Below are 12,109 nucleotides of genomic sequence, written 5' to 3'. Positions count from 1 at the left end.
GGGAGGTCGTCCGATGGCAGGAACTCCAGCCTTCGTTATGCCGCGCGCACCCCAGGGCACCTTCCCCGCACCCCCGGACTCGAAAAGCCGACGGAGCTTACGGCGAGACCCGCCGCAGAGCCCTCTGGGAGGTGTAGTTCTGGGGCGAGCGGCACTCTGGGAAATGTCGTTCTGCGCGCCCACTTCCGCGGTCGCGGGGAGCGTCTCGGCGCCCGGGCCCCCGCGGGAGGGGGTGGGGGCGGGGCGGGGCTGGGGCGGCCTCGCTTTCCCCGCGGGCCTGTGGTGACCCCGGCGCGCGTTCCGCGGGTCGGGGCAGCGTTCGGGGCCAACGCGGCCTGGGGCGGTCCGCTGTAATCGGAAATGCGGAGGTCTTGGGGGCGGCCGAGGGGCGGAGGACTCCGGGGATGGGTGACGGGGCCTCCCGGGAGGGGCCGCTGGACGCGGCGCGCGGCGGGTCTTGCTGTGTGGAGCGTGGCCGCCGGAGCCGGCCCGTGCGGAGGGCTGCTGAGGGGCCTGCGGGGGTCGGTGACTGGGGCCAGGTGAGGGACCGGGGCCTGTCGGGCGGAGGGCTGGCGGGGGAGCCGGGGACAGCGGAGTGGGTGTCCGTGAGCGCGGCGGCCGTGAGCGGTCGTGCACCTGTTAGGGCGGCGTCGGTCTGAAGGTGCCAGGAATGGGGACATCGGAGGTCTGCACTTGGGGTGCCTGCAGGGACCGGGGCAGCCGTGAAGGGCAGAAATTGGGTGCCTGGTGGGGTTAGTGAAGGGCAAGTGGAATTTGCCGGCTGGAGGGACCGCGAAGTTGAGTGTCTGCGGGGTGACCGACTTGCGGTTTGCTGGGGCCTGCGAGAGCTCTGCGAGTCGGGGGCGTTACCGGAGGAGGGTTTCTCTCCTGAACTTGTTGCGGAGCCTTGGGGAGGCCAGTGGGGGTCTGGGAGGCGCTGTGTGTTGTCACGAACCGTAGGCTCCTGAGGACGTGAGTGTAGGCTGGCCGTTTACGTCCGTGACTGGGGAATTCGAGGTCAGGGTTAGGGTGCCTGGTGGGCGAGGGCCTGGGGACTACTAGGGATGATAGTGCCTGGGGAGGCCCGAGTGTCGGCCGTTCCAGGAGCCCTTGGGCGCCCGGCTGGCTCGGTCGGTAGAGCTGGGACTCTTGATCTTGGGGTCCTGAGTTCGAGCCCCCCATTTGGCATCGCGCTTGCTTTTAAAAAAGAGAGAATAGTGACTGGGGAACTACGGGGTGAAGGATTTGGTAGCTTGGGGGGTGGAGATCAGAGATTGGTTGGCACTTGGCTGTAATTGGGGGTCCGTGGGGCTGACTGGGGACAGAGTAGATTTAGACAAGTGGGGAGCATCCGACTAGTCACCAGGAAGCCTGTGGGTTAGTAAGTGTGAGGGTGAGTGAGGGAGTTGTGGGTGTAAGTCACAGGGCTGTGGGAGTTAGTTAGGGCCCGCTGTCTGACCGACTGGGACTCCCAGCCTGCTGGGAGTGTGCTTGGTGCAGTAGGTTGTGGAGGGCTTGAGGTGGGACCGATGGGTGGTCTTTGAGGCTACTGATGTCGTGGCCTTGGGGGTCAGTGATTGAAGACTAGGGATGCCAGGGTATTGGGTGCTGGTTGAGAGCTGACTGGGTGACCTATATAATCACAGGTCTGCGGTTATATTTGTGGGTCTGGAAGTGGGTTTACTATATCGCATAAACTCTGTGGCTTAAGAATTTAAGAAGACTTCAGATCACATTTTGTAATATCAGCATGGTTTCTCCCACCCTATGAAAGATGTGCCTTTGAAGTAGTGGGATTATTGATAGTAACTGTTATTGATATGTATTTTCTATAATCACATCATGTAATAAGAAGAGCACTAACGAGCATTTGCTAAATGTTTACGTGCCTGTCATAGTTCTAAGGTACTTACATGTGTTAACTAATTTAGAACTCTCAAGAACATTATGAGCTTAAAATGAACGACTCACAGTATTTTGAGGAGAAGCTCTGCTGAATTATTCATTTCATCAACTGCTGGATTCATTTTCCTCTTTTATTTGTGCCTTTATTTAAAAATGAAATTGTTGTTCGTATTGTCTGTTGGCTATATATTTTGCACACACACACACGGTCTCTCTTTCCCTTCCCCACTTTGAGAGAGAATGAGTGCTTTGTGAAATACTGCTATTAATGCTGTGGGGTTCCTTCTGCATACCCCATTATTTTGAGTCCTTGTTAGGCCTGTTTAGAATCTACAGAAAGCCCACTGAGGTTTTTTTTTTTAAGAATTTTTTTTTTTTTTATTCATCTGAGACAGATACAGGTTGAGAGAGAGAAGTAGCAGTGGGGAGCGGCAGAGGAAGAGGGAAAGAGGGAGAAGCAGATTTCCCCACTGAGCAGGGAGCCCGATGTGGGGCTCGATCCCAGGACCCTGAGATCATGACCTGAGCCAAAGGCAGACACTTAACCATCTGAGCCACCCAGGCGCCCCCCACTGAGCTTTAAATGCCGTGAGTTTCCAGCAAGAAAGGGATATTTGCATCAACTAAAGAGAATTTGTTAACTGATTCAACAGATTCCAGTTTCCATGAATTAATTGGCTTATTTGAGATAAAGAAGTCTCAGGACCAAGGATCCTCGGTGAAGAGAATCCTGACCAGAGACCTTTAATTTGAGCATTAAGATAGAGTCCAGGAGATACACCGAGTCCACAAGCAGAGAGCAGAGCCTATAGTTACTGGCCATTTCCCAAGAATAGCAGAAAATGACCAAGTCCCAGGTGAATAATTCTTTTATTTCCTCAATTGTAGTTCCATACAATTCACCCATTTAAAGTGAACAATTTACTGTTTTGTTTTGTTTTGTTTTTTTAGTAAGTTTAGAGGCTTCTGCAACTGTCTTAATTATTCAGCCACAATCTAAATTTAGAATATTTTCATCCTTCAGAGAGCGCCTGGGTGGTTCAGTCGGTTAAGCGTCTGCCTTTGGCTCAGGTCACAATCGGGATCCAACCCCGCATCGGGCTCCCTGCTCCGTGGGGAAACTGCTTCTCCCTCTGCTGCTCCCCCTGCTTGTGTTCCCTCTCTCGCTGTCAAATAACTAAATAAAATTTTAAAAAATAAAAATAAAAAGAGTATTTTCATCCTCCCAAAAGGAAACCCTGTCTCCTTAGCAGGTATTCCCCATTTCTCCCCGCCCCAGCTCCAGGCCACCACAATATGCTTGCTGTTTCTCTGCATTTGCCCATTCTACCCATTTTGTCTCAACAGGATCACACACTACAGGGTCTTTTGTCACTGGCTTTTTTCTTGCAGCCTACTTTCAAGATGCGGCATGAATTAATACTTTATTGTCTTTTGTTGTGGAATAATATTCTATTGTGTGACTATAGCGCGTTTTGTTTATCAGTTCCTCATTTGCTAGACATTTCCACATTCATGGATAATGCTACTACGAACATTTGTGTATATGTTCTCTATTCTCTTGGTACGTACCTAGGAATGGAATCACTGGTTCCTGTGGTAACTATATTTAACATTTTGAAGAACTGACAAACTTTTTTTTTAAGTATTTTTTTTGAAGGTTTACTTATTTATTTTAGAGAGAGTGTGAGCGAGCGGGGGAAGGGGTGTGGAGCAGAGGCAGAGGGAGGGAGAGAATCTGAAGCTGACTCCCCGTTGAGGACAGAGCCTGACATGGGGCTCGATCCCACAACTGTGAGATCATAACCTGAGCTGAAATCAAGAGTCGGGCGCTTAACTGACTGAACCACCCAGACGCCCCTCTGATAAACTTGTTTTAAAGTGGCTGCTTCATTTTACTGTCCCACCAGCCATATATAAGGGCCTCGACTTCTCCACTCCTCACCAACACTGTTATTGTCTGATTGTGGTCATTTCAGGGGGTGTGAAATGGTACCTTTGTGATTTTTATTTGCATTTCCCTCTGTACCCACATTGATGTGTCTGGGTATAAAATTTTTTTTTAAGATTTTATTTATTTATTTGAGAGAGAGAGAATGAGAGATAGAGAGCACGAGAGGGAAGAGGGTCAGAGGGAGAAGCAGACTCCCTGCTGAGTAGGGAGCCCAATGTGGGACTCGGTCCCGGGACTCCAGGATCATGACCTGAATCGAAGGCAGTCGCTTAACCAACTGAGCCACCCAGGCGCCCTGGGTATAAAATTTTTATCCACATTCTTTATTGCTTTCAGTTGGAAGGCTCTTGTGTGCCTCCAACTTTGGGGAACTTTCTTGTTTTATTTCAGTGATTATTTCCTCCCCTTTATTATCCATTCTCTGTAGCTCTGGAATACTCGATGGGTTTTTGGATCTATCCTCTGAGTTTAAAAACTTTTCTTTAATATGTTTGACTTCTTCTCATCTTTGTTCTTGCGGAGTTCATCAGTGTGGTAATTTACACTGCAAATGTCTTCTTTCAGGAGATACATTCTGCTGTCTGGCCAGTATACTGAGCTTTTTTTCCATTCAGGTATTTTTTTTTTAAAGATTTATTTATTTATTTGACAGAGAGAAACACAGCGAGAGAGGGAACACAATCAGGGGGAGTGGGAGAGGGAGAAGCAGGCTCCCCGCTGAGCAGGGAGCCCGGCCCCAGGACCCTGGGATCATGACCTGAGCCGAAGGCAGACGCTTAACGACTGAGCCACCCAGGCTCCCTCCATTCAAGTTTTAATAACAACTCATTTAATGATTCCATCTAATGTTTTAACATGATGATTGAAGATAAGGGGCTGAGACTTGAGTGTTGTTTACATTAAGATATTTGTTTCAAAATCAAAAATACAATTTTTTGGGGCGCCTGGGTGGCTCAGTCGGTTAGGCGACTGCCTTCGGCTCAGGTCATGATCCCAGGGTCCTGGGATCGAGCCCCGCATCGGGCTCCCTGCTCCGCGGGAAGCCTGCTTCTCCCTCTCCCACTCCCCCTGCTTGTGTTCCCTCTCTCACTGTCTCTCTCTGTCAAATAAATAAAATCTTTAAAAAAAAATACAATTTTTCTAAGGATGATAACCTTATATAGAATGTAAAATCCAGATCTTGTGTTTGGCTTGAAATCATTCTTTTGGGGGCACCGGGATGGCTCAGTCAGTGAAGCATCTGCCTTCAGCTCAGGTCATGATCTCAGGGTCCTGGGTTTGAGCCCTGAGTTGGGCTTCCTGCTCAGCAGGGAGTCTGCTTCTCCTTGTGCACCCCCATGCTCTCTCCTTCTCTTTCTTTCTCTCTCTCAAATAAATAAATAAAATCTTTAAAAAAAAAAGAATGTTAAATAACTGTATCACTTGGGGATGACTTCACTTACAAATAATAGCTCTAATAATAAAGCCCGTGAAGTTTCTCCTGTAGGACACCTGGAGTAGACAGTCCTGGGCTAGCACAGCTCTTGAGGGGTGCCATGAAAGGCTCTGGGTCTTTCCAGGGTTCTACTCTGCCATACTTCACAAGTTGGTTTTCTGTCTCACACATGTTGCCTCATGGCTCAAGGTGGCTACTGCCAAGTACTCAAGTACATGTCTGCTTTAAAAGCGGGGAGAGGGACACCTGGGTGGCCCAGTTGGTTAAGTGTCCAACTCTTAGTTTCGCTCAGGTCATGATCTCAGGGTCATGGATCAGGCCCTACATCAGGATTCACGCTCAGCGCAGAATCTGCTTAACACTCCCTCTCGCTCTCCCTCTGCCCCTCCCCCTGCTCGCTCTCTCTCTAAAATAAATAAATAAATCTTTTTAAAAATAATAAAAAATAGGGGCGCCTGGTTGGCTCAGTCGTTAAGCGTCTGCCTTTGGCTCGGGTCATGATCCCAGGGTCCGGGGATCGAGCCCCGCATCGGGCTCCCTGCTCAGCCAGGAGCCTGCTTCTCCCTCTGCTGCTCCCCCTGCTTGTGTTCCCTATCTAGCTGTCTCTCTCTGTGTGTCAGATAAATAAATAAATATTTAAAAAATAATAATAATAAATAAAAGCAGGGAGAATAGTAGAGCAGAGGGTACTATCAGTATCTCTCTCTTTCATCAAAGGAGCAGCAGCTTCCCCCAGATGGCCCTCGCACACTTCCTAGATCCCGCTGCCAGCACACAGGCACAGGACTAACTCTAGATTTAAGAGAGACAGAAGGACAAAGGGAACGGTTGTGATTTGTTACCGGGAACGGGGTGTATTTGCAGCCCTCGTACAATTGAGGTTAGCAGACAGAAGGGGAAGAGCTATTCGAAGACTGCTAGTGGCTCATACCCCAGGGCCCTTACATCTCTCTTTCATTATCCAAAACCCGTTGGTTCAGAGTTACTAGGAGCATGTTCTTTCAGGGATCATTGTCGTTTGAGGATGTGGCTGTGGACTTCACGCGGGAGGAGTGGCAGCTGCTGGACTCTGCTCAGAAGACTCTGTACAGAAATGTGACGTTGGAGAACTTGAGCAGCCTTGTGTCACTAGGTAAGGACACATCCTGTGTGGACTCGGCCCAGTCAGCTGTCTTTTCCTGTTCGTTTACTGAAAAATGGGACCTGTGAACTGTGTAATGACTTAGGGCTTTAGTTTAAGAATTCAAAAATTCTTAGCCCTTCTTTGTCTTCAGAGTGTTTGTCCATGTGCATCCCAAATGAAAGACCTCATTCACAGCCTCTGAAGCTAAGCATTTGTTTGTTCTTTAGAAGCCTGAAGCCCAAGAAATTGGGCTCAAGTCCTGTGTGATTTTCCATACACAGGGTTTCAACTTATCAGACCAGATGTGATCTTCAGACTGGAGCAGGAGAAGCCACGGGTAATCAGTGAAGACATCCCCAGTCAGAGCTTTTCAGGTGAGTCACCTGGGAGGCAGGGGGATTGGAATGCCCTTTGAAGCGAACAGTGAAGACAGTGAAGGGTGGGCACCTTCACAATGTTGTTGAGAGAATTCTCGAAGTCACTAAACCTTTGGAAGTGACTTAGAACCATTGAGATGGGGACGCCTGGGTGGCTCAGTCGTTAAGCATCTGCCTTTGGCTCAGGTCATGATCCCAGGGTCCTGGGATCGAGCCCCGCATCGGGCTCCCTGCTCGGCGGGGAGCCTGCTTCTCCCTCTCCCACTCCCCCTGCTTGTGTTCCCTCTCTCGCTGTCTCTCTCTCTCTCTGTCAAGTAAATAAAAAATAAATCTTAAAAAAAAAAAGAACCATTGAGATGAGCTTCTCAGATACACAGGTAGATATCTGTCACTTATCCATGTGAGGGTAATCTGTCCTTTGCTTTGATTTCAGAGCGAGCTAGCTTCTCTGGTCTGTACTGAGGAGCTCAGCCCCCCTTTCTCATGTCAGACTTCATACATTCATTTTCCTCTCCGCACCACAAACCATATCCTGCTGATAGGTCCCTTTTCTTTTCTCTTGGACACAGGAGTCATTGTCACTTTTCCCCTCTCACTGTTCCAATTCCCACATATTTTCCTCCCCTTTTGACTGGTAAGTGCCTCAGATTACTATTGTAAACCCACAGGCATTTCCTCTATTCTCTCCTTGATTTCTTTTATGATAATTTACTCTTTCTGTTCCCACAACCAAAGGAATAACTCTGGTGTCATCATTCCCTGCCTCCTAGTGCAGTTTTTTATTGCCTTGTCTTAGAGTTGAGTGTGTGTGTGCAAATGAAACCCTTTGCCTGGGACAGATTATTATATCATTGCTTCTAACAACCTATTTAGTCAATGTGGGTTTTTTTCTTCTCCTTATCTATTATTGGTTTTTTACCTCAGTTTTCATGAACACACTTTATTTAATTTTAATTCCCAAACATGTACTGGTGTGTGTGATTATTTCTACAGTTCTCGTTCATCTGGTTCACAGTTATTGAAGAATTCACAAAATGTGTTTGATTGTTCTCTTTTCTAGAATACTGGAAAGTTGATGATTACAAAGCATGGCACCAAGAAATTCAAGACAGGATTAAAAAATTGGAACAAGTCCGTGAAACGAATGTAAGTGGAAAAATATTTCAGTCTGGCATGAACCTTGCACCTTTAAAGCAAAAGCCCAATAAGCGTGTCTCAAATGGAAAACATTTGAAATACTCGTTAGATTTATTTACTCAGACTGGAAACTGTGGAAGAAAGCAAGCTGGTAAGGGCAATGGATATGAGAAATCCTTTCTCCATACTGAACATGAAAAAACTCATGTTGGATTAAAATACTATGAATGTAGTGAATGTGGAAAAGTCATCAGCAAGAAGTCACGACTCATTGTCCATCAGAGAACACACACAGGAGAGAAACCATTCAAATGCAGTGGATGTGGCAAAGCCTTTTCCCAGAAGTCACACCTTGTTACACATCAGACAGTTCACACGGGAGAAAAACTTTATGGATGTGAGTGTGGGAAGGCCTTCTCTAGAAAGTCACACCTTATCACACATCAGAGAACTCACACGGGAGAGAAACCGTATGAATGCAGCGACTGTGGGAAAGTGTTCTCTCAGACATCACAGCTCATCATTCATCAGCGAAGTCACACGGGAGAGAAACCCTATGCCTGTGGTGAATGTGGGAAAGCCTTCAGTGGGAAATCACAACTTATTACTCATAAGAGAACCCATATAGATGAAAAGCCCAACAAATGCAGTGAATGTGGCAAAGCCTTCAGAGAGAAGTCAAGTCTCAATAAACATCAGAGAATTCATTCAGGAGAGAAACCCTATGGATGCAGTGAGTGTGGGAAAGCCTTCAGTGGGAAGTCACTGCTCATTAGACATCAGAAAACTCATTCAGGAGAAAAGCCCTATGGATGCAATGAGTGTACAAAAGCATTTATTTGGAAGTCACAGCTCATCATACACCAGCGGACTCACACAGGAGAGAAGCCCTATGGGTGTGGTGAATGCGGGAAGGCCTTCTCCCAGAAGTCACACCTCATCATACATCAGAGAACTCATAGAACAGAAACCCTAGAAACAGAGTGAATGTGAGAAACTTTGAAGAAAATAATCGCCCTTCTCTCTACATCCTAAAACGCATTTATAGAAATTCCCTGAAGGCCATGAGTATAGGAAAGTCATTGGCAGGAAGTTCTACTTCCTTAAACATCAGAATGCCAAATGGGAGAGTGGGCCTCTGTGTGCAGTGAACGTGGCAAAGACTGTAGAAAAAAGCACTCAGCAAATAGTCTAGTCTCGTAAATAAAATTATTCATATTGAGGACAAAAATAATGATTTAAAAGAATATAGAAAAACTTTGTCCATAGAAACGTTAAAAAAATCAATTTCCAACTCTGGTATTGCATCTTTTAAAGAAAAGGTTATTCAATTTTAAATAATAAGCATATGAAACCTTAAAGATATGTATCTGTACATATAAATATATATATATATATATGTTCATAATGATGACAGCCAAGTAAAAAGCCTGTTGCTTCAGAGGAACATAGGGCTTATATTCCTGAGTATGCCTACATGTTATAAATTTATATATTTTCATAGCACATGTGAAGTTAATCTGTGAACATGGTGTATGTCATGTTTATGACGCAGCATCTGTCAAGAGTGCTACACAGTGGATACGTTTGTTTGTACCATAATGGTAGAAGATAAGCTGCACCAAATGATGTATTTATTATTTAACAAACAGTTTAAGATATATTGCCAGATATTTTTGGCACACGTAAATGAGTTTGAGAGCTCTTATCTGCTCTGCCTTCAGTAGTAGAAGCTGGACTTTTTCAGTAAAGTTGTCTGCCTTCTCTGCGTCACCAGTTTATATACAGAACTGTTGTTCATATTAGACATGCAAAGGCAAGAATACACGTTAACATATAACTGAGTAAGCAACAGAAAAGCCCTGAATTGCATCACTCATCATCTAAATATATGAGAAATGGGGTTTGAGAAAATAAAAGACCCACAAAGCATATCCTCCTGTTATTTTCTCAGTGGGATTTCTGTACAGATTAGTTGTACATGGGTTGAATATAATAGAGCCAAGAAACTGTATTTTAGGTTAATATGTTAAGACATCATGTAATACTGTTCTCTGTATCAATCTTTTAATGTTTTCCTAAAGTACTTTGCAAATAATTAGAAGAAACTCTATTTAAAAAAAAACATGTAGTTCTGTAAGGTTACATGCAGAGACTCTTTGCTAGGAGAATTAGGATTTTTGATAATTTGATTCAGACATCTTGTACAGATGAGGCTTTAGAAATCAAGTTACCTTATTGTTTGTAAAAGAAATCTTTAATGTACAAGAGACCTTGCAATGCACAAGGTATTATCTTGCTTTTAAATATGCCAACTTTAAGTTTAATTTTTAAATAACGTGTCTTGAAAATGCCAAAACCCTTTCTTGAATGTTGGTGAAATTCAGAGGTTTGCATCACACCCAAATGTGTGATTTTCTTTTGTTGCCAACACAAGAAACTTGTCTTTGTTGAAACCATCTATTATGCATGTTACCTGTACCTCCGTTTAGAATTTTTTAGTACTTCCTCTCCTTGATAATGCCTGGCAATGTCAGATTTCTTTCCTGAATGGTTATAACATTCAGACTTACAGAAAAATGACTGTTTTCATCAGAGAAAGGGAGATTTGTGGACAGTAGTCTTTATGTTGCATATCCAATGGCAAATGTTATTTGTATACGGGGTTGTATCAAAATTAAAGTTAGGACTTGGTTAGCAAAGTATTGCTTTGGGGGGATGACCTTGACCCCCAATTTCTTATGCATCCTGTACGGGGAGGTCTTCATTATTCCGAAGTGTCCTGTGAGAGCTTGTCTGACTTACCAATCAGGGTCCAAGCTTGAGCACAACAGCTACTCTAAGTGAAGCTGAGCGAATTGCAGTTGATTAAAGAGGTAGTAGGAGAGCTGAGAAGCCAGAGGGGGTAGAGCTGTAGGTATTCATATGCAGTTTCTACTCCCCATCCTTGCAACCTTGACTGCCTCTGGGTCCGAGGGCTTAATCCTCAAGGGAAGAAGGCTCCTATCAAACGTTACAACAGTTCCTTGATGCTGTTTTGAGCATCTTGTGCCGGTGAATCAACCATCAGAGAAGGAGGTTACTCTTACTACTGGGGTTTTAAATCCACAGAACTAAGGAATTGCTGGCACACATTTGGGGCCAGGTGGACTCTGTATGGAGCCTCTTAGTATTTCCATTATGATTGTGAGTTCCGGTGGGAGACTAAAGCACCCTAATAAGGATAGGACTACTAGAAATTCAGTCTTCAGTAATGAAGATTGGGTTTCCCCACAAGTAAAGAACCTTGACCCACCAATACCTTGCTAATGGCAGGCATAATATGAAACACGTGGTTATTTAAAAAAAAGTTTTATGGTGAGTGCAGAGGTGAATATACCTGCTATGTATATTTTTGTTGTGTTTCAACAAATTTTCCTTCCCTATTTTTTTTAAAGATTTTATTTATTTATTTGACAGAGAGACAGAGAGGGAACACAAGCAGGGGCAGTGGGAGAGGGAGAAGCAGACTCCCCGCTGAGCAGGGAGCCCGATGCAGGGCTTGATCCCAGGATCCTGAGATCGTGACCTGAGCTGAAGGCAGACGCTTAACGACTGAGCCACCCCGGCGCCCCTCCTTCCCTATTTTTTGTTTTGAATTGGAACATTGGTGAGGATTGGTTTTATAATTTAGTTCACAGGTCATGAGATCAAGAAAAGTCACATTGGGGACGCCTGGGTGGTTCAGTCAGTTACGCGTCTCCCTTCGACTCAGGTCATGATCTCAGGGTCCCAGGATGGAGCCCCATGTGGGGCTCCCTGCCCAGCGGGGAGTCTGCTTCTGCTTCTCCCTCTGCCCCTTCCTGTTCCTCGAGGGCTCTCTCTCTTTCTCAAATAAATAAATAAATAAATAAATAAATAAATAAATAAATAACTTAAAAGTCCAGAAGGATATAAAGTTTTGGGGAAATCTTACAAACAAACCTGACCTAATGGACATTATAAGCCTCTACATATAAAATCTGCAGAATGCACATTTTTTTTTTTAAGATTTTATTTACTTATTTGACAGAGACACAGCGAGAGAGGGAACACAAGCAGGGGGAGTGGGGGAGGGAGAAGCAGGCTTCCTGCTGAGCAGGGAGCCCGATGCGGGGCTCGATCCCAGGACCCTGGGACCATGACCTGAGCCGAAGGCA

At 45.5% G+C, this 12,109-nt stretch overlaps 1 protein-coding gene across 1 annotated transcript; it reads left to right on the top strand.

Moving 5' to 3' along the window:
- The first annotated feature begins 268 nt into the window (after positions 1–268).
- LOC114202362 (uncharacterized) lies at positions 269–9,868 on the top strand. The gene is made up of 4 exons (XM_028095526.1): positions 269–539; positions 6,300–6,426; positions 6,699–6,791; positions 7,855–9,868. Exons 1-4 carry the CDS (start codon positions 405–407, stop codon positions 8,916–8,918), a joined length of 1,419 nt encoding a protein of 472 aa, XP_027951327.1. The 5' UTR covers positions 269–404; the 3' UTR covers positions 8,919–9,868.
- Positions 9,869–12,109: the final 2,241 nt, after the last annotated feature.

Source organism: Eumetopias jubatus, unplaced genomic scaffold (genome assembly GCF_037043125.1).
Source record: "Eumetopias jubatus isolate StellerSeaLion01/CBP00866 unplaced genomic scaffold, mEumJub1_p1.0 scaffold_16, whole genome shotgun sequence".
NCBI lineage: Eukaryota > Metazoa > Chordata > Mammalia > Carnivora > Otariidae > Eumetopias > Eumetopias jubatus.
Note: the sequence above shows the minus strand (reverse complement) of the source record. Positions and strands in the feature narration are given on the sequence as shown.

Excerpts from the sequence above, each read along its gene's own strand:
- LOC114202362 (XM_028095526.1), top strand. The coding sequence starts at position 405 with ATGGGTGACGGGGCCTCCCGGGAGGGGCCGCTGGACGCGGCGCGCGGC. Across the intron at positions 540-6,299 it reads GGGTCGGTGACTGGGGCCAG|GGATCATTGTCGTTTGAGGA; the intron begins GTGAGGGACCGG and ends ATGTTCTTTCAG. Across the intron at positions 6,792-7,854 it reads CCCCAGTCAGAGCTTTTCAG|AATACTGGAAAGTTGATGAT; the intron begins GTGAGTCACCTG and ends TCTCTTTTCTAG.